Source organism: Procambarus clarkii, chromosome 42, assembly GCF_040958095.1.
Source record: "Procambarus clarkii isolate CNS0578487 chromosome 42, FALCON_Pclarkii_2.0, whole genome shotgun sequence".
In the NCBI taxonomy this organism is placed as follows: Eukaryota; Metazoa; Arthropoda; class Malacostraca; order Decapoda; family Cambaridae; genus Procambarus; species Procambarus clarkii.
This window is the reverse complement of record NC_091191.1, coordinates 9611039-9637058: the sequence shown is the minus strand read 5'-3', so window position 1 is coordinate 9637058 and position 26020 is coordinate 9611039. Positions and strand designations below refer to the sequence as shown.

The window sequence follows — 26020 nt, the reverse complement described above, 5'->3', positions numbered from 1 at the left end:
ACCCATGTGAAACTACCTCGTTGGGAGAATCGAACTACCTAGCGAAGCAAACAAGGAAAGTTAAATTGGTGTGTTAATGAAGACAAGAGTTAACAGAAGCTTGTTAAAGTTAGGGAGAGAGGTAGTTGACTGTTGTTGATCGTAAAGAGATGGAATATAGAACTCCGGACTAACCAAACATGGTCCACTTACGATGTCTCTCCATCTTGGACCTGTATATGTTATCACTCAGGCTTTTGTATCCGATTCTTTCACGTCTGTGTCATATATAACCCCCCACTGTGTCATATATTAGCCCCCCTCCCCCCTACGGTGTCATATATTAACCCCCTCCCCTCTACGGTGTCATATATTAACCCCCTCCCCCTCTACGGTGTCATATATTAACCCCCTTCCCCTCTACGGTGTCATATATTAACCCCCCTCCCCTCTACGGTGTCATATATTTGCCCCCCTTCCCCTCTACGGTGTCATATATTAACCCCCTCCCCTCTACGGTGTCGTATATTAGCCGTACGGTGTCATATATTAGCCCCCTTCCCCTCTACGGTGTCATATATTAGCCCCTTTCCCCTCTACGGTGTCGTATATTACCTCTACGGTGTCATATATTAGCCTTCACCGTGTCTAGCTGCGACAGGTGTACTGAACACTGCGATTTTTAAAAAGTGATTTAGTGGGTGTAATGAAAGCCTATCCACTCTGCTGTCCAAACACAGATACCATCGCCGTGCAGGAGACAGGATATCATGATATCAATATTTCATTGGATATACCTTTCTCGTTCCATTACGCTTCCCCAGTTAATTGATCTCGCTGGTTCATGTCAAAATAGTTATACTTTTGAACACAGCGTTATTGGATGGGGCCAATCATTCTCCCATGTAAATGTGGGAGGGAGCTGGGAGGGAATGGCAGGGAGCTGGGAGGGAATGGCAGGGAGCTGGGAGGGAATGGCAGGGAGCTTGGAGGGAATGGCAGGGAGCTGGGAGGGAATGGCAGGGAGCTGGGAGGGAATGGCAGGGAGCTGGGAGGGAATGGCAGGGAGCTGGGAGGGAATGGCAGGGAGCTGGGAAGGAATGGCAGAGAGCTGGGAGGGAATGGCAGAGAGCTGGGAGGGAAAGAAGGGTAAGGATGGAGTTTTTTTTTTATATTTACTCTTACTGCCTGCAGAATCGAGCTATTAGCTCTTGGACCCCGCCTTTCTAACCCATATATATTATTTCATCTTTTATGTCTTCTACATATATTTCTCTCTAACACACACATATATACACACACATATTCCCATGAAGCAGCCTGTAGTACCTGTTTAACTCCCAGGTAACTGTTTACTGCTAGGTGAACAGAGGCATCAGGTAAAAGAAACGCGGTTCATTTGTTTCTGCCTCGGCAGGGGATCAAACCCGGGTCCTTAGGAGTATTTGACCCAGATCGCTGTCCACTCAGCCACGAGGCTCCCCGTGCTCCTGTGTGTGTGTGTGAGTGTGTGTGTGTGTACTCGCCTAGTTGTGCTTGCGGGGGTTGAGCTTCGGCTCTGTGGTCCCCGCCTCTCAACTGTCGGTCAACTGGTGTATAGATTCCTAAGCCTATTGGGAAACTACCTATTTCATGAAATTGAAATTGAAATAAGTAGCACGGGCTATGGTGAGCCCCGTAGCGGACTTACCAGATACAGGCAGATATATAAGGTAATACAGTAAGAAGAGAGATGAGGAGAAGGTAAGAAGCAGCTGTTAGCCTCGAAGATGTGACGCCGGTGCCAGAAACTTTACCCATATTAAGGCCTCTCAGAATTGAAGTCCAACAGACAAGAGCGAGAAATTAGAAGGCAAGGAAGTTATGAGGCTTGTTGTTGTTTAAGATTCGCTACTCAGAACGATAAGTTCCAGTAGCACGGGCTATGGTGAGCCCGGAAGTTATGAGGCGAAATCGAAAGTCAATCCGACCATGTAGCACTTAGAAGGAAGATGAGGACTAGAAGCTGCGACAGTACGGATGGGGAATGAATACTACTCAACCGCTTAAAACATCGAGAATCGAACGCCGACCTGCAAGAAATGATGACCCCACGCCTATCTGTCATGGATGTAGTGATATCGTTTGTGCTGGGATGATATCGGAGAAAATACATGTTTCAATACGTTGAGAATGGTCAATCGACTTGAGAATGGGCCAGGAAGGACCGAAACGTCGTCGTCCCTTCACCTTCTAGTGTGTGGTCTGGTCCATTTCATCAAACCTTAGGACGGAGTTTCCTCTCGAAAGCTATACATGTTCGTGAGTTAAAGTGCTTTTCAGTCTAAACGTTTTCGCGACGTGAGCAGAAAAATCCCTTACCAGAAATAAGTTGGAAATCAACTTGTCCATTTAAACTTTAAACGATTCTCAAAACCAAAATTTGAATATTTTTTTGTAAAAGATAATATCATTGCGGAGCTTCAATTTCTTCTTTAAATTTAATGCAACCAAACTTGATATGCAATTCAACACCAAATGAACAAATCCACAAAGGCCGTGACGAGGATTCGAACCAACGTCTGAGGTTCGAATGTCGTAGCTCAGTCGATTAAGGCAGCGTCTGGGATCCTCTCAGACGTAGGTTCGAATCCTCGTCACGGCCCTTGTGGATTTGTTCATTTGATGCATCACGCTATTGTGATGTATGTGTGTAATTCAACATTAATCTCCTGGAAATGTTAATATGACTATTAACTTAGCAGCCCATTTATCCATCAGTAGCCATTCCTTAGTGATCAATAAGAGTCTGGATAAAGGAGTTGTAAGCCCCATTGCACATTACACCCATTTCCACCCATTTGCCATTGATGAACGCCCATTATGCAACAGGGTGTTGTTGTTGTTGTTGTATTTCCTTACGTCAAGAGAAGTAGATTATGAAGGTGAGACTCAAAATTATTAGACAGTTAATGAGCTCTGAATCACCAGGAGGCTGTTTATAACAATAACAACAGTTGATTGGGAAGTTTTCACGCTTGTAAACTGTTTAATAAATGTAAACAAAGCCGCCAAAGATTGAGAAAAGATGTACACGTTCGTAAGTTCTTGCGTAACTGCTTGGGGAATCTGGTCCTAGGGCAATATCAGAGTCGAGATACCTGGGAGTCGAGTGCTGGGTTGATTAGGAGGGAAGGCTGTTAGTCCTCCTCCTCCAGCCAACACGAAACCATTTCATCTAAAAGAGTCCATGAAACAGATGTCTTAACTCGTCTATAAAACTAAAACAAAGGCGTGAAATACATCTTGAAAGGACTCCCAAGCTGTGCGTCTAGACGTGCGGGTGCTGCTGCCTGGAGACTGACAACACTGTCCTTAGTGTTGACATCACAAATACAACATTTCTTCGGTCAGTATTTGCGGAACTCCTCCGTGCCGGCGCGCCAGCCCGTCCTTCATCCTCGTAGTCAACTGGAGGACGAGGAAGTCCAGGACTCGTGTAGGAAGTCAACTGGAGGACGAGGAATTCCAGGACTCGTGAAGGAAGTCAACTGGAGGACGAGGAAGTCCAGGACTCGTGTAGGAAGTCAACTGGAGGACGAGGAAGTCCAGGACTCCTGCAGGAAGTCAACATGACACCACCTCCACTACACCGTCAAGAGATATGACACCACCTCCACTACACCGTCAAGAGATATGACACCACCTCCACTACACCGTCAAGAGATATGACAAGACCTCCACTACACCGTCAAGAGATATGACAACACCTCCACTACACCGTCAAGAGATATGACAACACCTCCACTACACCGTCAAGAGATATGACAACACCTCCACTACACCGTCAAGAGATATGACAACACCTCCACTACACCGTCAAGAGATATGACAACACCTCCACTACATCGTCAAGAGATATGACAACACCTCCACTACACCGTCAAGAGATATGACAACACCTCCACTACACCGTCAAGAGATATGACAGCACCTCCACTACACCGTCAAGAGATATGACAACACCTCCACTTCACCGTCAAGAGATATGACAACACCTCCACTACATCCTTGTCTAAAAGTGTTCGTCGCTGCGCACAAGTGTGTTTCCCGGATTTAACTTACCTTCCGCGATTACATTCTCCATTTTTTTCTCTGGTTCTACAAGTGCCTCTAACCCAACAGACGAGCAGGGACCAAATGGTCTCTTGCCGGTATGTAATCCTTCGTAAACTTGTAAACACACGTCCAACAGCTGCTCCTCCCCCCCTTAACACCCGTCGGCTTCGCCCTGTCCTGTCAAATTTTTCCACTGTTGCGACTCTTCATAGTTTTAAGATGCATTATTCTTTCATCTTATAATATTATTTATAACATTTTAAGCAACAAAGATCTATAGTTAACTGAATTCACAAACGCATGTAAATCTCCCCCAGTGCGGTATGTGGCTACGGCTACATAAAGCCATCATAGAAGCTTTTATTTGTTGACCAGACCACACACTAGAAGGTGAAGGTACGACGACGTTTCGGTCCGTCCTGGACCATTCTCAATCGACTTGAGAATGGTCCAGGACGGAGCGAAACGTCGTCGTCCCTTCATCTTCTAGTGTGTGGTCTGGTCATCTTACTTTAGCCACATTATTGTGACTCATCGCCTGTAAGGTTTTATATCATGACTCGTCACTTAATTCATCACAGTTTTGATGCTATTGATCACAGCATCATAATAGTTAAAAAGCAACGCAATATTGTTTCATCAGATTAATGATCATTGGGTCCGATAGGTTAGGTAGGTGGGTTGACTAGGTTCATACGCTTCTATTTACCCAAAACCACTTCAAATTTCATGTTGGTCCAATCACGAGAACAGCAAGAAACAGAAAGAAGAGCAAGAAAGAAAGTCAGGCTGAGAGAGAGAGAAGGAGGACAGAGAAAAAAAAGAGAAAGGGGAAAGAGAGAAATAGAGGGATACAAAAAAAGAGCGAGAGACAAAGAGACAGAAGCAAAAACAGATATACCGAAACACGGAGACAGAGAGAGAGAAAGACTTTTTCCCATGATTGCATCGGAAAAAAATTGTTTTTCCACGTGATAGAAGAGAAATCAGACCGTCATTCCAGTACCTTTTAAAGTAAAAGGATTAATTCATTAGATCCTCCGCCTCTCATTAATCTAATCGCCGAAGCTACTTTTATCTCTGAAATTCTATTCTCAAATACACTGTAAGTTCAATTCCATCCTCATTATCTCAATCATTGCATTCCAAGGACATCTCAGGATTATTTTCATGGTTCTTGTTGTTGTTATAGATTCAGCTGCTCGGAACAAGTTCCAAGTAGCACGGGCTATGGTGAGCCTGTAACTTACCTGGCACAGGAGCGGGGCAAGAAGCACGGGCTATGGTTAGCCTCGTGGACGGGAGATGTCTCCCGTCGTCTCTGATTCTCATGGCTTCATTTTATACCGTCTGTAAACTTGTTAAGTTTACCTAAAGGAGAAATGACTAGGTGTAGCAGAATCAGTAAGTAATCACAGTATACCATGAGGTTACTATTGGAATGTGATATGTAACATATGATTAATATTTGTGTACCATATAGATTTGTGAAGACCTTGAGGTACCTTAACTATAATAGGTTAAGTAACAATTGAAATTACGAAGCAATAAGATGCTTATCTTAACATACTAACAAGGTTAGGTAAGGTCGGTGTTTTCTATGAAGCTTTTTAAGGGTATCTATTATGTTTAGTATGTCACCTATGCACTTATTTAATAAGTCAATATTGACTATACGAATTTGCGAGAACGGGTTGCATTAAATAGACGGGGGAAATTTTCTTATTCAAAAGAATAGATATGCTTTTAAGAGTACTGTTTTTCATTACCTAAATAAATTTACTTAAACTTGTACCAGTACACCTGATGAAATAGATCAAACTTCAGGTTTGAAATAATTATAGGGACTCATATCTTTTTATGTTTTTTTTATCAAAGTTTCATGTGTTTGATTGAATTAGATAAAGTTGATTACTTTTATATATTTATCGGTCGAGCCTGAGTGAAGATTATTTTATAATGTAATAATTACGTATAATGTCATTATAAGATAATTTGTTTATGTTTACGATTGACCGTAATAATTAGATATGTATTTTCCGTTCTCTGTCTGTCTGTATGTCTGTCTGTCTGTCTGTCTGTCTGTCTCAGTTTCTGTTTCATTCTGTCTCTGTCTCAGTCTCTGTCTCTCTGTCTCTCTCTCTCTCTGTCTCTCTCTGTCTCTCTCTCTCTGTCTCTCTCTCTCTCTCTCTCTCTCTCTCTCTCTCTCTCTCTCTCTCTCTCTCTCTCTCTCTCTCTCTCTCTCTCTCTCTCTCTCTCTCTCTCTCTCTCTCTCTCTCAAACATGCCGGATGTATTTGAAGGGAACGGAATTATCAGGGGAATGTGCCATGTCATTACCACTAAATACCGGATATATTTGAAACTGCTCTTCATATCATTAGATTCTAAAAATTCATAGAGAAATATAACATCAGCAGGAAATGGATTTTAATAGTAAGTATGGAAGAAGGTTCGGCGCGGTCGAGTTTGTGACCCGGGGTTCAAGGTTCATCTTGTTCCCCCTGGTACAGGTGCCTCAGCTGCTGGGGTCATTAGGGGTCACGCCCTGTGTGTTAACTAAGGGGGAAGGGGAGTAGCGGGCACGTCCTAGGAGACCTGTTGACCGCCTCTAGCGTCCCGCTCATTGGCTGACTTCGTTCCTCGGTTTAATCTCCCAAATGTATCCGGCGGTGTTAATCTGTCTGTAGAGCAGGGGCCAGATTCACGAAGCAGTTACGCGAGTACTTACGAACGTGTACATCTTTCCTCAATCTTTGTCGGCTTCGGTTACATTTATTAAACAGTTTACAAGCATGAAAACTTGCCAATAAACTGTTGTTATTGTTATAAACAGCGTCCTGGTGCTTCGGAGCTCATTAACTGTTTAATAATTGTAAACAAAGTCGCCAAAGGTGTACAGGTTCGTAAGTGCTTGTGTAAGTGCTTCGTGAATTTGGTCCCAGGTTTTACCAGTGTCTAGTGAAGGAGGTGCTGTGGATGGCCCGCCCTCTCGATTAATACGTCTCATTCGGTACGCTATGGTTCTCTACCTACAAAGTACACAGAACTATGAACAGTAGAGGGTCACACATACCCGCGTTTTCTATGCACCGGAAGGTTAGGTTAGGAGGGTGGCTTGGGTGCATGGGTCTCTAGTTAGATTAGGTCGGTGGGATTTTGTATTTGTGGCAAATGAGAGGAACGTGCTGGACTCCTGGTGGTGCTGTGGGTGTCTGCTGGAGTGTGGTTGGCAGGTTAATGTGTGTGTGTGTGTGTGTGTGTGTGTGTGTGTGTGTGTGTGTGTGTGTGTGTGTGTGTGTGTGTGTGTGTGTGTGTGTGTACTCACCTAATTGTACTCACCTAATTGTGCTTGCGGGGGTTGAGCTCTGGCTCTTTGGTCCCGCCTCTCAACCGTCAATCAACTGGTGTACAGATTCCTGAGCCTATTGGGCTCTATCATATCTACATTTGAAACTGTGAATGGAGTCAGCCTCCACCACATCACTTCCTAATGCATTCCATTTGCTAACTACTCTGACACTGAAAAAGTTCTTTCTAACGTCTCTGTGGCTCATTTGGGTACTCAGCTTCCACCTGTGTCCCCTTGTTCGCGTCCCACCAGTGTTGAAAAGTTCGTCCTTGTTTACCCGGTCGATTCCCCTGAGGATTTTGTAGGTTGTGATCATGTCCCCCCTTACTCTTCTGTCTTCCAGTGTCGTGAGGTGCATTTCCCGCAGCCTTTCCTCATAACTCATGCCTCTTAGTTCTGGGACTAGTCTAGTAGCATACCTTTGGACTTTTTCCAGCTTCGTCTTGTGCTTGACAAGGTACGGGCTCCATGCTGGGGCCGCATACTCCAGGATTGGTCTTACATATGTGGTGTACAAGATTCTGAATGATTCCTTACACAGGTTCCTGAACGCCGTTCTGATGTTAGCCAGCCTCGCATATGCCGCAGACGTTATTCTCTTTATGTGGGCTTCAGGAGACAGGTTTGGTGTGATATCAACTCCTAGATCTTTCTCTCTGTCTGTTTCATTAAGTACTTCATCTCCTATTCTGTATCCTGTGCCTGGCCTCCTGTTTCCACTGCCTAGTTTCATTACTTTGCATTTACTCGGGTTGAACTTCAACAGCCATTTGTTGGACCATTCACTCAGTCTATCCAGGTCATCTTGTAGCCTCCTACTATCATCCTCTGTTTCAATCCTCCTCATAATTTTTGCATCGTCGGCAAACATTGAGAGGAACGAATCTATACCCTCTGGGAGATCATTTACATATACCAGAAACAGTATAGGTCCAAGGACTGACCCCTGCGGGACTCCACTTGTAACGTCTCGCCAATCTGAGACCTCACCCCTCACACAGACTCGTTGTCTCCTGTTGCTTAGGTATTCCTCTATCCACCGGAGTACCTTCCCTCTCACTCCAGCCTGCATCTCCAACTTTCGCACTAGCCTCTTGTGTGGCACTGTATCAAAGGCTTTCTGACAATCCAAAAATATGCAGTCTGCCCACCCTTCTCTTTCTTGCCTTATTTTTGTTGCCTGGTCGTAGAATTCAAGTAACCCTGTGAGGCAGGACCTGCCATCCCTGAACCCATGTTGATGCTGTGTTACAAAGTTCCTTCGCTCCAGATGCTCCACTAGTTTTTTTCGCACAATCTTCTCCATCAGCTTGCATGGTATGCAGGTTAGGGACACTGGCCTGTAGTTCAGTGCCTCCTGTCTATCCCCTTTCTTGTATATCGGGACTACGTTAGCTGCTTTCCAAGTATCTGGCAGTTCCCCTGTTGCCAGTGATTTGTTATACACTATGGAGAGTGGTAGGCTCAGTTCTCTTGCTCCTTCCTTTAGAACCCAAGGGGAGATTCCATCTGGGCCTATAGCCTTCGTCACGTCCAACTCTAGTAAACACTTCCTTACTTCCCCACTGGTAATCTCAAACTCTTCCAGTGGTTCCTGGTTAGCTATTCCCTCACTTACCTCTGGAATTTCTCCTTGTTCTAAGGTGAAGACCTCCTGGAATTTCTTATTCAATTCCTCACACACTTCCTTGTCATTTGTAGTGAATCCTTCCGCCCCTATCCTTAATCTCATAACCTGTTCCTTTACTGTTGTTTTTCTCCTAATGTGGCTATGCAACAATTTAGGCTGAGTCTTTGCCTTGCTTGCGATGTCATTTTCGTATTGTCTTTCTGCCTCTCTTCTCATCCTGACATATTCATTCCTGGCATTCTGGTATCTTTCTCTGCTCTCCAGTGTCCTGTTATTCCTATAGTTTCTCCATGCCCTTTTACTTTGCTGCTTAGCTAGCCTACATCTTTGATTAAACCATGGGTTTCTCATCTTCATTTCTCTGTTTTCCTTTTGGACTGGGACAAACTTTTTTGCTGCGTCCTTGCACTTCTGCGTGATGTAATCCATCATATCTTGGGCCGTCTTTCCCCTGAGCTCTGTTTCCCATGCTATATCTGTTAGGAATTTTCTTATCCCCTCATAGTTTCCCTTTCGGTATGCTAACCTTTTGGTTTCGGTATCCCTCCTCGAGTTCAATAACCTTTCTTCAATCAAGTACTCAAACACCAGTACACTGTGGTCGCTCATTCCTACTGGGTCCTCAAAACCGATTTCTCTTATGTCGGAGTCGTTCAGAGTGAAGACTAGGTCGAGTCTCGCTGGTTCGTCATTGCCTCTCATCCTTGTGGGTTCTCCGACATGCTGCGTTAAAAAGTTGCTTGTCACCACCTCCAATAGTTTGGCTCTCCACGTATCCTCGCCTCCATGCGGTTCCTTGTTCTCCCAGTCAATCTTTCCGTGATTGAAGTCGCCCATGATGAGCAGGTGGGATCTATTTCTACAGGCAGCAGAGGCTGCCCTCTCAATTATAGTGTTAACTGCCTTGTTGTTGTTTTCATACTCTTGACTGGGTCTCCTGTCATTTGGTGGAGGGTTGTATATTACTGCTACTACTATTCTTGGTCCTCCCATTGTTATGGTGCCTGCTATGTAGTCTCTGAACTCCTCACAGCCCGGGATGGCCATCTCCTTAAAACTCCATTCCCTTCTCATGAGTAGGGCCACTCCGCCTCCTCCTCTACCTTCCCTCTCTTTCCTTATTACTGTATACTCCTGGGGAAACACGGCATTCGTTATGATTCCAGAGAGTTTTGTTTCAGTGAGTCCGATTACATCTGGGTTAACTTCTTGTGCTCTTTCCCTTAGTTCACTTGTCTTGCTTGTGATCCCATCTATGTTCGAGTACATCACCCTGAAACTGACTCTCTTCTGCTTCTTTTCTGGGGGGGACCTTTGGGATCTGGGGTGAGTGGGAGCTGGGGGGACCTGGCACGGGGGGATTGGTGGAGGAGGGAGGGCTTGGGGTGGTGGGGGAGAGGGGGAGGGTACAGGGGGTGGATAAGAGGGGGAGGGTACAGGGGGTGGATAAGAGGGGGAGGGTACAGGGGGTGGATAAGAGGGGGAGGGTACAGGGGGTGGGTAAGAGAGGGAGGGTTGGGGAAGCATGGGGGGAGGAGAGGCTGTGGGGGATAGGGGAGATGGGGGGGCTTGGGGGGAGAGAAAAGGGTGGAGGGCTTGGGGGGCGTGGGGGAAAAGGGAGGGCTGAGGTGGGTGAGGAAGAGGGGAGGGTTTAGGGGAGTGGGGGAGAGGGGAAGACTTAGGTGGGGTGGGGGAGAGTGGGGGGCTTAGGGGGGAGGGGGAGAAGGGAGGGCATGGGGGTGGGAGAGACGGGAAGGCATGTGGGAGAAGGGAGGGCATGGGGGATGGGGGAGAAGGGAGGTCCTGGGGAGAGGGGTGAGGGGGAGAAGGGGGGTGAGTGGGGGGAGGGGGGTGGGTGGGGGGAGGGTGCCCTAGGTGGGTACTTAGTGGGGGGCTGACAGGGGATGGGGCAGGTTGGGTGTCTGTTGGGTAGAATTTGGGGGTGGTGCCCCAATCCCTGTGGCTGTTGCACTGTTTGAGGAGGGTTCTCCACTTCCCTCTGGGATTGTAGGGTTCTGGGTTGTGGTACTCTGATTTCCTTCTCTCTCCCTGCGCTCCTTCCTCGCGTCTGCTGTCCGTATTCTCTCTCTGCTGTGTGTGTGTGTGTGTGTGTGTGTGTGTGTGTGTCTGTGTTGGTTCTTAGGCGATAACTTTGCCAAGCAAACATTTTGCAAGAGTTGCTGTATAACAAAATGTCCTAATGAACACACCGTGGCAAGGGAGTCGCAGAAACTTTATCCCGCGCGAAGTTTGGAGGTGTTGGCGTCCGTGTGGCGAGGCGGAACTACACTTTGTGAAGAGTACACTCATGGGGGACACTCATGCAGGGAAACTCATAGTGACACTAATGGGTTCGCGCATTTCTCGAACAGTGCTTCGCTGACGACCCGGGACCACAGGATTACGTGTCCAGCGTACTGTCCGCTCGGCCACCGGCTCCCCCAGGTGGCCTCCTGGCAGTACTTAAGAGTACTAAAAGACCCCCCCTAACAGTACTTGAAAGCTTCTTCAATACCAGCACATTTTTCGGGTTTACGATGGGATGCCTTAACAAAAATTATTACAAGGAGGTAATTTCGTTTGAATTGTTTGCTATGTGTAAGACTTTCTTTGTGGAAACACGGGCGGGCTACTCGCACCTCTGGCTCTGTGTAGGAAATGGAGTATATTAATGGGTGCTAAATTTTCAGATCGCTACATTCAGCCTATTTACCCCGGCCTAATGGGTTCTGCCAGCAGCTGTGAGGCGAGAAGGAGGAGGAGGAGGAGGCGCAGCTGCTTTTGCTCAAGAAAGTCTTAAAGAGGTTTGAGCTGGAATTACGTCTGTGCTTGTTGGTGTTGTTCACTAGTGTTCTCTTCTGTGTTCTCGTATGTGTTCTAATATGTTCTCATCTGTCTCTGTATATTCTCGGCTATAATGACTGTGTTCTGGTGTGTTCTCTCGCTATGGTGGCTGTGTTTTGGTGTGTTCTCTCGCTATGGTGACTGTGTTCTCTCGCTATGGTGACTGTGTTCTGGTGTGTTCTCTCGCTATGGTGACTGTGTTCTGGTGTGTTCTCTCGCTATGGTGGCTGTGTTCTGGTGTGTTCTCTCGCTATGGTGGCTGTGTTCTGGTGTGTTCTCTCGCTATGGTGGCTGTGTTCTGGTGTGTTCTCTCGCTATGGTGACTGTGTTCTGGTGTGTTCTCTCGCTATGGTGACTGTGTTCTGGTGTGTTCTCTCGCTATGGTGGCTGTGTTCTGGTGTGTTCTCTCGCTATGGTGACTGTGTTCTGGTGTGTTCTCTCGCTATGGTGGCTGTGTTCTGGTGTGTTCTCTCGCTATGGTGGCTGTGTTCTGGTGTGTTCTTCAAGTGTCTTATTTTTCCTTTGGATTTTGCGGACACTTACGGAACCATTTACGAAACCTGTAAATCCTTTCCGCAATCATGGCGGCGTTGACCAGACCACACACTAGAAAGTGAAGGGACGACGACGACGTTTCGCTCCGTCCAGGATCATTCTCAAGTCGATTGTGACTTGAGTGTGACCATTCACAATCGACTTGAGAATGGTCCAGGACGGACCGAAATGTCGTCGTCCCTTCACTTTCTAATGTGTGGTCTGGTCAACATATTTCAGCCAGGTTATTGTGACTCCTCGTCTGCACATGGGGACATTGTTTACATTTACTGAGGAACAAATCCACAAGGGCCGTGACGAGGATTCGAACCTGCGTCCGGGAGCATCCCAGACACTGCCTTAAACTTGTGGATTTGTTCATTTGATGCATCACGTTAGTGTGATTTACTAAGGAGTTTATAATCTCCGATACACTACGAGCTTGTTCATAACAATAATAACCTCCGGTTGTGAAGTTTTGGAGCTCGTAAACTGTTGAGGAAATGTAAACACAGTCGAAATGAGTAAGGGAAGATGTACAGGTTTCGTAAATTGTTGCGTAAATGCTTGATGAATCCTGTCCATGATTTAATATCGTGGTATGTGGCTGTGTTTAGGCTCGAACACACATGTTAAGCTAATGGTCACCGAGTGAGGATGGGGAGGAAAAAGGAACTATCAGGGGGAAAGCGCCAAGCCATTGCGACTATATAGCACTTGGAAGGGGTCAGATAAAGATTTTGGGATGGGACGGAGGGAAGGAATGGTGCCCAACCACTTGGACGGTCGGGGATTGAACGCCGACCTGCATGAAGCGAGACCGTCGCTCTACCGTCCAGCCCAAGTTGTTGGGTAAGAGAGAGAGAGCGAGAGAGAGAGATAAATAGAACGAGAAACAGGCACAAACAGAGAGAGATGGAACGAAAAACGAGACAGATAAACAGAGTGAGAATTCGAGTTATAATAGCTAATCAGAAGTTAAAATAGTCCCATAGTGATAAATGCCCAACATTTCCCATAAACAACTTAAAGCCAGCAATCAGCGGCAGTTGGAGTCCGCAACCATGCCCAAGAAGCCATGTCTCCACCACCTCTACGGTCCCTCTTGGAAGAGGCATTCTTCTCTTCCTGGAGTGCAGACTTCAAGTCAATCTTTCCCAGCTTCCAAGTCGTTAAGCCTCTCGAACAAGCTCGTGTTCTCTCTCCTACATTCCTCCTCACGAGGTCTCATTGGCTCCCCTTTCTCGTAGGTCAGTTTACAAGCACTGACATAAACACTTGGTTGTCACTCCCCTCTTTTTGACACGTCCGAGCAGTGAACACATACACATAGAAACAAGGCCCCAAGAAAGTAAAACGCGCGACTTTGGAGGAGAAAAGAAACGGGATTGACATGATCACCACATACAAGATTCTCAGTGATATGAACAAGGAAAGATTGTTGACCAGACCACACACTAGAAGGTGAAGGGACGACGACGTTTCGGTCCGTCCTGGATCATTCTCAAGTCGATCCAGGACGGACCGAAACGTCGTCGTCGACTTGAGTGACCAGACCACACACCTTCTAGTGTGTGGTCTGGTCAACATACTTTAGCCACGTTATTGTGACTCATCGCCTGCAAGATATAGGAGTTTCAAGATATAGGTTTTTATAGGACAATGTGTCCAACCGTTTCTATTCCGCGGGGGATTCGAACCCTTGATTCCCAGATTGCGAGTCGAGAACAAGCTCAACCACCGAGAACCACTATATAAGTGTGTATTATACTTGTGTATTTAAAATCAACCATTAAAGTGATAGTTTACATATGTACTGATAAGCGCAATCATGCAACATATCAAACAATGTTTGCATCATTCATGTCTGTCAATGTGTTCGAGTTTGCAGCTGTTGCATGATGTCATTAGTCAATTATTATGGCAATTATGGCTTGTGAAGGTATTCTGTTTACCTTAATTGATAAAAATCAGTCATGTGAGGCTTATGTTACAGCCCCCCCCCCGTCTATCTCTTTCTCTCTCTCTCTCTCTCTCTCTCTCTCTCTCTCTCTCTCTCTCTCTCTCTCTCTCTCTCTCTCTCTCTCTCTCTCTCTCTCTCTCTCTCTCTCTCTCTCTCTCTCTCTCTCTCTCTTACACACACACACACACACACACACACACACACACACACACACACACACACACTCTGACATAATTGGTGGTGAGATTTGCCGAGTGAGTTGGATTGAGCTGTGGAGCCTCATATATTGACTGGTCCGTGATATAATGACTATAACGCCACATGTATTGATAATGATGCCTCATATAATGATCGAGATGCCTCGTTAATCATCATAATTAATTGTTGTGGCATGAATTTCCAAAGTGACCTCGTTAATGAGACGAAGTTAGCTTGATTAATTAGGCGTTCGCTCTATTACGAAAATGTTCGTTGAGTGTTTGAGCCATTAGAGGAGAGAGAGAGAGTGAGAGAGAGAGAGTGAGAGAAAGAGAGAGAGAGAGAGAGAGAGAGAGAGAGAGAGAGAGAGAGAGAGAGAGAGAGAGAGAGAGAGAGAGAGAGAGAGAGAGAGAGAGAGAGCGCAATAGGGTGATAGTTGGGAAAGAGTATGAACGAACACCTTCGGTAAAGATTGAAGCCAACTGAACATTTTAGACAAAACAGTGACACTTTGCTATTGCTTGTAGTAGTGGAAATAATAGTAATATTACTATTTATTCTACTAGTAATGGTTATTGTAGTCGAAGTACTGTTGTTATTAATATTTCTAGAAGTAGTTATGGACACTAAGACGTCACTCTAGGAACCTCGTCACAGTGTTGAGTAGTTAACGTGTTGGTATTGTCTCGTTTAGCCTCCTTGTAGTAGTTCAGATCGTTAACTCATGTAAGGTAATAATGCCTTTCTGCCACAGTGATCTCAAGTATGACTACCAGCATACAATAACCACACTCAGTAGTACCATCTACTTAGTGTAGTGGTGATGGTGAGTGAGTGTTGGTGCTGCATCACCACACCACCACCACTACCACCACCACTACCACCATCACTACCACCATCACTACCGGGAGCCAAGGCGCTGTGGAGATCCCTAAAGAGATCAAAAGAGAGGATAATTAACTTACATCCAAGAATCCCTCAATGAAACAAACTTAAATTAATGGCAAATGTGTTCTTCTTCCCTCATTCTTTTTTACCCCATTCCACCCTCTTTCTTCCCCTCATCCTTTTTCCCATTCTCCTTTCACCCCTCTTTCTTCCCTCTTTCTCCATTCTTCTCTACCGTCTCTTCCTCCCTCCTGCGATGCCGTCAGATATGAGGGATGGGAATTATACAGATTTAGACAGATACATGGTACGCCATTGTTTGTGTTCTTGGTGGGGGTGGTAGCGTGTCTGGTGGTGGTGGTAGCGTGTCTGGTGGTGGTGGTAGCGTGTCTGGTGGTGGTGGTAGCGTGTCTGGTGGTGGTGGTAGGTCCGCTACTAGTCAAGCTGGTGTGGTGGTAGTGTGGGTAATGGTTGAGCTAGTAGGAATGGTGGTGCGGGTGGTGGTGCCTATCTTGAGGTTATCTTGAGATGATTTCGGGGCTTTTAGTGTCCCCGCGGCCCGGTCCTCACCAGGCCTCCACCCCCCAGGAAGCACCCCGTGACAGCTGACTAACACCCAGGTACCTATTTTACTGCTAGGTAACAGGGGCATAGGGTGAAAGAAACTCTGCCCATTGTTTCTCGCCGGCGCCCGGGATCGACCCCGGGACCACAGGATCACATGTCCAGCGTGCTGTCCGCTCGGCCGACCGGCTCCCTAAGCACCATATGTATAAGAAAATATGCCTGACAAGAAAATATGTCTGACAGATAATTTTCATCTCATAAACAAAACTAACACGATGGACCTGAGTCAGCTGTTATCAAGGTCGTAAATAAAGCCATCAGTCTTGCCCTTGTGTGGCAGTGCACAATAGAAAGTTGTTTTCACATATCCACACATTAAAACATTGATTGTAACCGTGATATATATGTGCTTCCGCCTACAGTTTAGACCTATTGTCTTATGTATGACCCTCTGTCCTGCGTGACAGTGAATACTAGCATTAACCTCAATTTAATAAGACTATCAAAATCCTCAGATTAGGCAAAATTGTAATTAATTTTGTCAATAAAGATGTTAATAATAAATAATAAATCAGTCTTTAAGAAAGCCTGGAAGTTTTGTCCTCGAAGTGTAATGAAAACACGGAAGCGTTATAATGAAACTGTAAGAAAAAGGCTAAACTTGAGCAAAGAAAGGCGGCGTTGTATGTAAATTCACTGAAGAGAGGCGAGCGAACTCATAAGTCAAATTCCCCGCATTCATAATGTCATTAACTGCACTGTTCCAGCACGTTGTTCTTAATCTAACACCACGGCTGCGATGTGTACCCGAAACCTGTTTCTTATGCCTTAATACGTGTAATCCTATTTTCCGTGATAAATAAAACATCACAGGTTACCTATTATAGTTTTTTTTTGTTCTCCACTATAGTTCTCTATTTTGTGCAGATGGTGTTTGAAAACTATGAACAACGTTACAAGACTTGTATATAGTACAAGTAGACTTGTAGACTTGACTTGTAGACTTGACTTGTAGACTTGACTTGTAGACTTGACTTGTAGACTTGACTTGTAGACTTGACTTGTAGACTTGACTTGTAGACTTGCTCATAGTACACCAGTTTGCTACGTCTGGAACAACAATATGGAGGATTTGCACAACTTATAACATTATAGTAGAGAATATAAGAGACCTGGTTCGAGGGTTTAAATCACACATGAGATACAAACATGTCTTTAGTGTTGATTAAAAAAATAAAGAACAGGCGTGATGTACATCAACAAGTGATGATTCCACTAAAATTGGACACGGTATTATAGGATAAATTATGATAGTTGTAATCATTTTAAATTAACTTTAATGCACTCATTAGTGTGTGAAAAAAGATACATCACGCTATTTTGGTTTCATTATATGTGTGTGTGTGTGTGTGTGTGTGTGTGTGTAATTACCTAAGTATAGTTACAGGATGAGAGCTACGCTCGTGGTGTCCCGTCTTCCCAGCACTCTTTGTCATATAACGCTTTGAAACTACTGACGGTCTTGGCCTCCACCACCTTCTCACCTAACTTGTTCCAACCGTCTACCACTCTTTTTGCGCCCAGAGTGGTAAACGTGTGTGTGTGTGTGTGTGTGTGTGTGTGTGTGTGTGTGTGTGTGTGTGTGTGTGTGTGTGTGTGTGTGTGTGTGTGTGTGTGTGTGTGATGATGATGATGATGTTCATTGTAAAAAAAAATCTTTGTTTACACCTTCTAAATATCTTATAAACATAAACAAAGATTGTCACCTATTTATTGTTATTAAACCTGCTACCCAGGACAAAGGTGGGACATATACCTATTTTTATCAAGCATTCTTCCTTCGCGATTTGCTGGTTACAGGGACGTTTCGGTCGAGATAGTTTTGGGGGCAACTGCACAGTCCATGTAAGCGAGCCACACTCATGTGAAATACACGGAATTGTATCAGTAACGTTAGCGCGCGTGTAATTCTGAAAGATAGAGTACTGGGGATGATACGTACTATCTGTAAACCATATATTATTCAGTTTATGTATATACATGTAAATTTGATTACACTGTTGTATACCTGTTTAGTCGAGCCAGAACTATAAGAAGTTGTTAAATATAACGAGGAATATATGGAATGGAATGGAATATAACAAGCTATGTTAGGTGTTGTGAATTAGGCTTCTGTTTTTTGTGATATGCGACCCTGGTATGATATTATGTTAGGCTGTGAGTTGCTGCTAAGCTCGTTGAAAACTTAAGATCAAATATAACCCAACTCACCCATGAGGTATTTGTTTCAGTTTCGTTACTGTGATTTGTTCTCCACAAAGAACAAACAGTTCTTGAACATTTGTTCAAGAACAAACAGTTTAGGCTGTAATTTTGACAATCTATTTATTGCTCTTTTGTGGTCAAGAATATCTTGTGGTTACAGCACCACAATAGTATTAACCAGAAAATAGCCTTTAACACATCGAAATTGTTAAGGTGTTGAAATTTTAAGCTTACTTTTAATCAGAATTATTGGGCAGTGTTTACAATTGACGGCTGCATCAAGCAGCGCGGTCACCATATATAAAAAAATTCTTTATCATTTAAAACATCTTTTCCAAGAAATTGAATTCACACCTCGCATTTGCATTACTCTTCGTTACAGTAACTATATATATATATATATATATATATATATATATATATATATATATATATATATATATATATATATATATATATATATACATACATATATATATATATATATATATATGTATATATATATATATATATATATATATATATATATATATATATATATATATATATATATATATATATATATATATATATATATATATATCCATATTTTCCGACCACAAAGATGACAGCTGTTTCTGTTACTACAAAATTATTTTATTTTGATTTACAAATTTCTTGCGGCTAATTAGATGCTGAGCAAATTAATAAATATCTAAGAAAACTTTGAACACGTGTGTAAACTATGTATGACGATGGCGATGTATATTGAGAGTCTCACTTCTCAGTATTCATACACAGAGTTTGCTTTATTTCTGGAGTATATTCAGGCATTCGGGGAAAATGATAACAGGAGTCAAAAGACATCTTACTCCTGCAACTGCCTTTGTAAATAAAAAAAAACAAATGAAGAGAAGGAAGGAGGGAGGGAAGGAGGGAAGAAGTGTTCACAAAGAAGAATTCTTCTAAAGGTAAAGTCCGCCTCGGGGCATCTTATTTCATCTGTGGTCTATTGGTCTGATGGCCTCAAGACATTTTTGTTTTATTTTTGTGTTGAATACGCCCTTAGAATAACCTTTTTTTTGGGTGGGGGAGGGGGGGGGGGCTGTATTCCCTTCAAGAGGCAACCGCCGCTCCCCATTGAACCGTCATATGGAGGACGGCCAGTTAAGAGCCACAATGACGGTCCTGCGAGAGATGATAAGACTCTTGACGTATCTTGCCTGCTCAAGATATGGCACCACCTGCCCATTCATAACTTCCCCCTCTCCCACTACCCCTGTACGTCCCCTCTTCCCCTCACTTCCCCTCTTCCCAGTCAGTCTCTTCTACCACTTCTCCTCCACCCTCCCCCCCCCCCTACGTCCATCTCACCCCCACCTTTCAATTCGGTAATGGTGGGATCTTTCATTTGTTGTGTTTCTCTGAAGATGAGCTGTGGGACAGATCTCTCGCGAGGAAAAAGAGATTGTTGTAATCCTGTTCACGAAAATCACAATAAAGTTGTTTTTTGCAGCTTTCAGGAATTTGTTGAGTTATATATTAGTAAGGTCTTTATTTTATATGTTATATATTTTCACGTGTTTTATATGTATATAACTTAAAGGTTATATGCTTTAACCGATTTGGTCGTGATGGTACGAAAGTCGACCAACCCGGTACTCTACTGAAATCACTGGGAGGTTTTGGAGGGCCCCCAAACCGGAGCCCAATTAGGATTTTAGTCGACACGACCACACTCGGGCCTACGGTAATGGCGTCCACACTCTTACGTCCCACTCAGATGGCAATGAAATCACAATACTGTGATGAATCCGCGTGTCATTGGAAACGTCAATGCTCTTTTGGCCGAGAAAATGTCTTCCAGACCTCGCCACCGTGTTTTACAGAGCCGGCCTGAACTGGAGTTGGTCTGGTGGTGGTCTGTGTTTCTGTTTCTCTGGACCACAGGAAACAACAACACATACAGCCGTCTGCATAGCTTTGATCTGTTAGGGGGAAAGTTGTGTGGTGGGTCGGGAAGTTGGTCCTCAGACTCAGGAAGTATCAAAGTATAAGCTGTGGCTGTTGATAAGTTTAGTTCATCTATCAACGGCCACCTTACACTAGGGTACATTCTTCACACAATCACAACAACTTGTGATTCATTACACACAAAAATCACAATAGGGTGATGCATCAAAGGAACAAATCCACAAGGGCCGTGATCAGGGTTCGAACCTACGTCCGAGAACTCCCGGTTGCAATTCTTTTAGCCATGTCATAGCACAGTCGATTAAGGCGCGTCTGGGATTCTCTTGGACGTAAGTTCGAACCGTCATTACGGCCCTTGTGGATTTGTTCAAAATGTGATTCAGTTTAGCGGGGATAATCAAAGGAACAAACAACACAATTCTGTGCATTTATTTGTATTTAACACATCTTCAAAGAATACAGTATGATTATGAATAAAAGTGATGAAAATAAAAGAAATATATAAAACAAACCAAAGCTCTATCGACCGAGCTATTGAGCAGTCTTACTCAATAGCTCAGTGGATAGAACATCGGCCTCACACACGTGGGGGGGGTCCAAGGTTCGAGTCTCTTAGAACCCAGATCAATGGAATCTTTATTTCCACAGAAGTGTGGATGACAATTTATATTAAACAGAGCCTCTGTAACTACCTGTGTAGGAAAAAAAACAAAAGAGGCCTTGACCAGCTAAAATAACATAAAGACAGGTTGACCAGACCACACACTAGAAGGTGAAGGGACGACGACGTTTCGGTCCGTCCTGGACCATTCTCAATCGACTTGAGAATGGTCCAGGACGGACCGAAACGTCGTCGTCCCTTCACCTTCTAGTGTGTGGTCTGGTCAACATACTTTAGCCACGTTATTGTGACTCATCGCCTGCAACATAAAGACAGGTGTGGACCATCCTCATGAAATGAGTTTCCTACAAACACAAAACGTAACTCTCTATATAGTTTCCGCTTGTTACAAATTGTAATAAAGTTGTTACATCTTGGTATATCGTTTTTATGACTTATTTAGAACATTTTATGGCGTATTAGAAAATTTTATGATGTATTAGAACGTTTTTATGACGTATTAGAATGTTTTTATGACGTATTTGAACATTTTATGGCGTATTAGAACTTTTTATGAATTTTTTGAACTTTTAAAGACGCATTAAAACGTTTTTTGACGTATTAGAACTATTTTATGACGTATTAGAACGTTTTCATGACGTATTATAACGTTTTTATGACGTATTAGAACGTTTTTATGACGTATTAGAACGATTTTATGGCGTATTAGAAGTTTTTATGAATTATTTTGAACGTTTTTATGACGTATTAGAACGTTGTCACAACCTGCTATATTGGTTGTTACATCATGTTAGGTGTTAAAACTTGTTCATACGTTGTAGCAACGTCGTCGTTTCGTCGCGTGTTTGGGGCAGGTTAACTACCACAGCTTGGTGATCTGCCACGGGATTATAACAACTTTTTTTTCAATTATTCTATCATTAATAAAAAATTCTGATTTATATACTTCTTGGAAAATATTTAAATTGCATTGTTCACTACTTCTAATATAAATTAAACTCAATTATATTTATTTATGATCATCAATTTGTATTCCTTTTTTTTTTTGGTGGTGAATGAATTCAGTCGATTGGAAGGATAAATTCTCTTACAGGAATAATTATATTATTATATTCCTGACGTGCTCTCAGTAGCCACAATATCCAAGAGCAACACTATTTCAACGCCGAATCATTGTCATCAACGCTGTTTCAACGTTGTATTAAGGTTGTTAACGTTGACGGAACGTCGAACCAACGTCTAACCAACGACACTCTTGGATATTGGGTCCACTGGGCTGATGCTATATTTATATCCTTATATTATTTGGTCGAGATGTTTACTAGTTAGTTACTAACTAAATAATTAGTTAGTTATGATATGCAGGTTAAATATTACAATATTATTTAAAAAAAAAATTAGGGGTCTAGAAACTTCAAAAAAAGTTTCAAGAAATCCTAAAAATTTCATAAAAAAAAAAAAAACTGAAATTCCTAAACATCTTAATATTTTTAATATAAATGTGGCAGCTAGGAATTTTTATATCATAAAAAATGTGTTAAAAATCACCTGATAGTTTTAATATGACTAAAGTTTATAATAACTTTCTATGGGATTAAACACATCGCTGGCGGAGTGGTATTGGTACTGTGTTCGCCAGTGGGGTCAGCCCTGGTATCGCAGGTTCGAATCCTGGCCACGTCATGGAGTTCTTGTGATTTATTGGTTTGGGAACCACTGAAACTTATATATATATATATATATATATATATATATATATATATATATATATATATATATATATATATATATATATTGTTCCTATTAGCTAGAATTGTTTATTAAATCATTTTTCAAACATTTTCGACATTTTCTATATAATGGATAATTATATAGAATGATAATTATAAAAGTTTTCTTTATGATATGCACCATCGAGAATTGTTTTTAATGAGTCAAAACTCTCTTAGAATCTACACGTAACCTAACTTAGCCTAGCCTAACCCAACCTAACCTAATCTAACCTAACCTAACCTAGCCTAACCTAACCTAACCTAACCTAACCTAGCCTAACCTAACCTAACCTAACCTAACCTAACCTAGCCTAACCTAACCTAGCCTAACCTAACCTAACCTAACCTAGCCTAGCCTAACCCAACCTAACCTAATCTAACCTAACCTAGCCTAACCTAACCTAACCTAACCTAACCTAACCTAACCTAACCTAGCCTAACCTAACCTAACCTAAGTATAATGCATGTTCTCAGTATATTAATATTGCTATATGTGAACTAATATGGGAAGAAATATATTAAAATATGGAGAATCGCGCTGCCTGTTAGGGCCTTGTTTACCAGGCCTAGCAGTGCGGTTCTGCCTGATAGACACGACGTTTATAAATACACAAAATTAATTAGAAAAATTCGAAACATGTCATTGTTAATGAATTATCTTAAAGTATATAAAGATGCCAACAGGAGCCTCAAACATACGTTAAATTATCTTTAACACACCTACTGTTTTACAGAACAAGCAGCAGTACAAAATATATTATACAGTTACAGGCAGATATCTTAATATACTGTAATCACGTCTATAGTATTCCCCTCATGTACGGACAAAGACATAAGCTTTATACATAATACAGATGTATCATAAATGTTCTCATAAAGGGTTATTTTTTTTATTTACACATTAATACTCTATATATTATTATATTAGGCTGCATTACAATAGGTTTTTAAAAGCGACAGATCGGGTTTTGGCGTTGATGAATGACGTATGTGTGTGGTCCCATCGACCATCAGTATTCCACACTGCTGGCATCCACCACCAGCAAATCAAATGCCGCTTTGATAGCTATTCAGCAGAATGATTAGATCCTGGAGCGTGTATGTGGGCGGAGCCAAGGGCTTCAGCGGGTCCCCTGTCCTCGCTCACAGCTGGCACAATGCTCCCCGACTGTCTGTCTGTCTGTCTGTCTGTTTTAGGCGCTGCCAAGAGTTGTAGAAATCTGATGGAAGATCAAATAACGTGTTTTCATTTAACGCAAAGTTGCATCATGTTGTCTTCTGATTTCATTTATTTTTACAAACAGTGGGAAACAATGTAATGTACTTGTGAATCAACAGTGATTTACATTAATATATACTAGCACAGTTGCACACAAAAGCACATAGACACTTCCTATCTTACGCATTGGAAAAGATCTGTTCTAATTACTCATTCAGTCAACAGAGTTTATAGACTAAGAGAGTGTGTGTGCGCAAGGTGAAGCCGTACGACAATAATGACTTTCCCGTACGATGGCTGTTTTGAGGACAGTGTTGGACTTGCTCGCAAGTTCCTGACGCCAGTACTGCGTGCGAGAGCGACCGTGAGTAGAACAGACCGTGCAGGGTGCTCATGGAATTGAAGTCACAAGAACAACGAGGAATATATCACCAGTCTGACTGGAGAGCGCATTCAGAGAGGAAAGATTGTAATGCCACTGCGTATGTTCCATGGGTTCAAGGAACAAGCTTTATAGCAGACATAAACATCACTTTGCCACCTTTCTACCCACAGCTACATGAGTACAGGAGCTCCTAAACCCTTAAGACTGTTACTCAGCCCAGATGAGAGGGACAGCGTTGAGATACACACTGAAGACGAGAGGAAAAATCACTCCGAGCTGAGTAACTGTGTTCTGGAAAGGAGTTTTTTGTTTTATGTTTGTTGCTGTAAAGAGACGACTCGACGCTTCAGCCAAAGCCTCAGAGGGAGGCCAGTTTGGTGACAGAGCGTCACACTATGGAGATCAGACGTACGTCAGAGCGTCACACCAGAGGCCAGGCGGATGTCGCAACGTCACACCACAGAGGTCAGACGTACGTCAGAGCCTCACCCCACTGAGGCCAGATGTACGTCACAACGTCACACCAGAGGCCAGGCGGATGTCGCAGCGTCACACCAGAGGCCAGGCGGATGTCGCAGCGTCACACCAGAGGCCAGGCGGATGTCGCAGCGTCACACCAGAGGCCAGGCGGATGTCGCAGCGTCACACCACAAGAGTTCAGACGTACGTCAGAGCATCAGACCCCAGAGGCCAGGCGGGTGTCGGAGCGTCACACCACGGAGGCCGGGTTGTGGTGCTGCCGGTTGGTAAGGACGGTTGTGTTAGAGAGTGTGAGGCGGTGGTGAGGAGCCTGACTCCCGTTGTCAGTGCCCACCGTCTTGAGAGGGACTTGCTCCGTCCTGATAGCCGTGGTCATGCGTGTGCCAGAGGAGTCAGCGCCATCCCAGTCGCCCCTGGCGCCTCGCCGCTGGCACCAACAGAATACATGTTTGTTGAAGTATTTTCTGAAGGTTCCGCTAACGCAGTAAAGAGCAATAGGGTTGATACACGAATTAATGAACGACAGGCAAAACCCAACTATTCGCAGCGTGTGCCAGTGAATATCGTAACTCTCTTCGGAGTTCGGGGCAAAATGCCACCAAAGAGTAAACACATTGAGAGGCAGGAAGCAGATAGCGAAGATGATGACAAAAGCCAGCACCATTTTGGCCACTTTCCGGCGTGCCTGAGCCTGTCTCTGCTGCCCCGCCGCTTCCCCGGGCAGGTGTTGAGCTGAGATGAAGAGATGCCGTGCCATCAACACGTAGAACGAGGCGATGAGAACCAGAGGGAAGACGTAGTACACAATCACCTTCACCAAGGCGTGGATTCTTGGGTAAAGAGTCCCCAAGTAGTTCGGAAATGGTGTACAGATGTAGTACTTTTTGCCTGTAGGTGTGGATAACATCGGGGTACTGGAGAAGACGGCTGCGGGTATCGCCAAGAGAGCCGATATTATCCAGATCCCGACGGCCACGGTGATGGTGAGGCGTCCGGCGGAGTCGGACACATGGTGCGACACGGGGCGGACGATGGCCATGTATCGGTCGGCGCTGAGAGCCGTGAGGGTGAAGACGGTGATGCCGAGGCTAAGGTCCTTGGCAAACTCGGAGGCGCGACACACTGCCTCCCCGAACGGATAAGATTCGAGGGTGTAGACGAGGGACGTGAAGGGCACGGTCAGCAACACCATCAGTAGGTCCCCCGCCGCCAGTGACACCAGGTGGGTGTTGGGTGTACTCCTGCAACACAAAACCAAAAAAAAGTATATTA

The 26020-nt window shown here is 43.9% G+C and overlaps 2 protein-coding genes across 2 annotated transcripts in view; one reads left to right on the top strand and one right to left on the bottom strand.

Annotated features, from left to right (window-relative positions):
- Positions 1-26020, top strand: part of LOC138373598 (uncharacterized) — a 179993-nt gene that overhangs the window by 38800 nt on the left and 115173 nt on the right. The window lies entirely within an intron of this gene.
- LOC123750214 (neuropeptide CCHamide-1 receptor) overlaps positions 22698-26020 on the bottom strand; it is a 43074-nt gene continuing 39751 nt past the window's right edge. The window contains exon 2 of the mRNA XM_045732334.2: positions 22698-25989. Coding sequence (XP_045588290.2) covers positions 24978-25989 — 1012 coding nt within the window. The 3' untranslated portion in view covers positions 22698-24977. The remainder of the gene's footprint in view (positions 25990-26020) is intronic.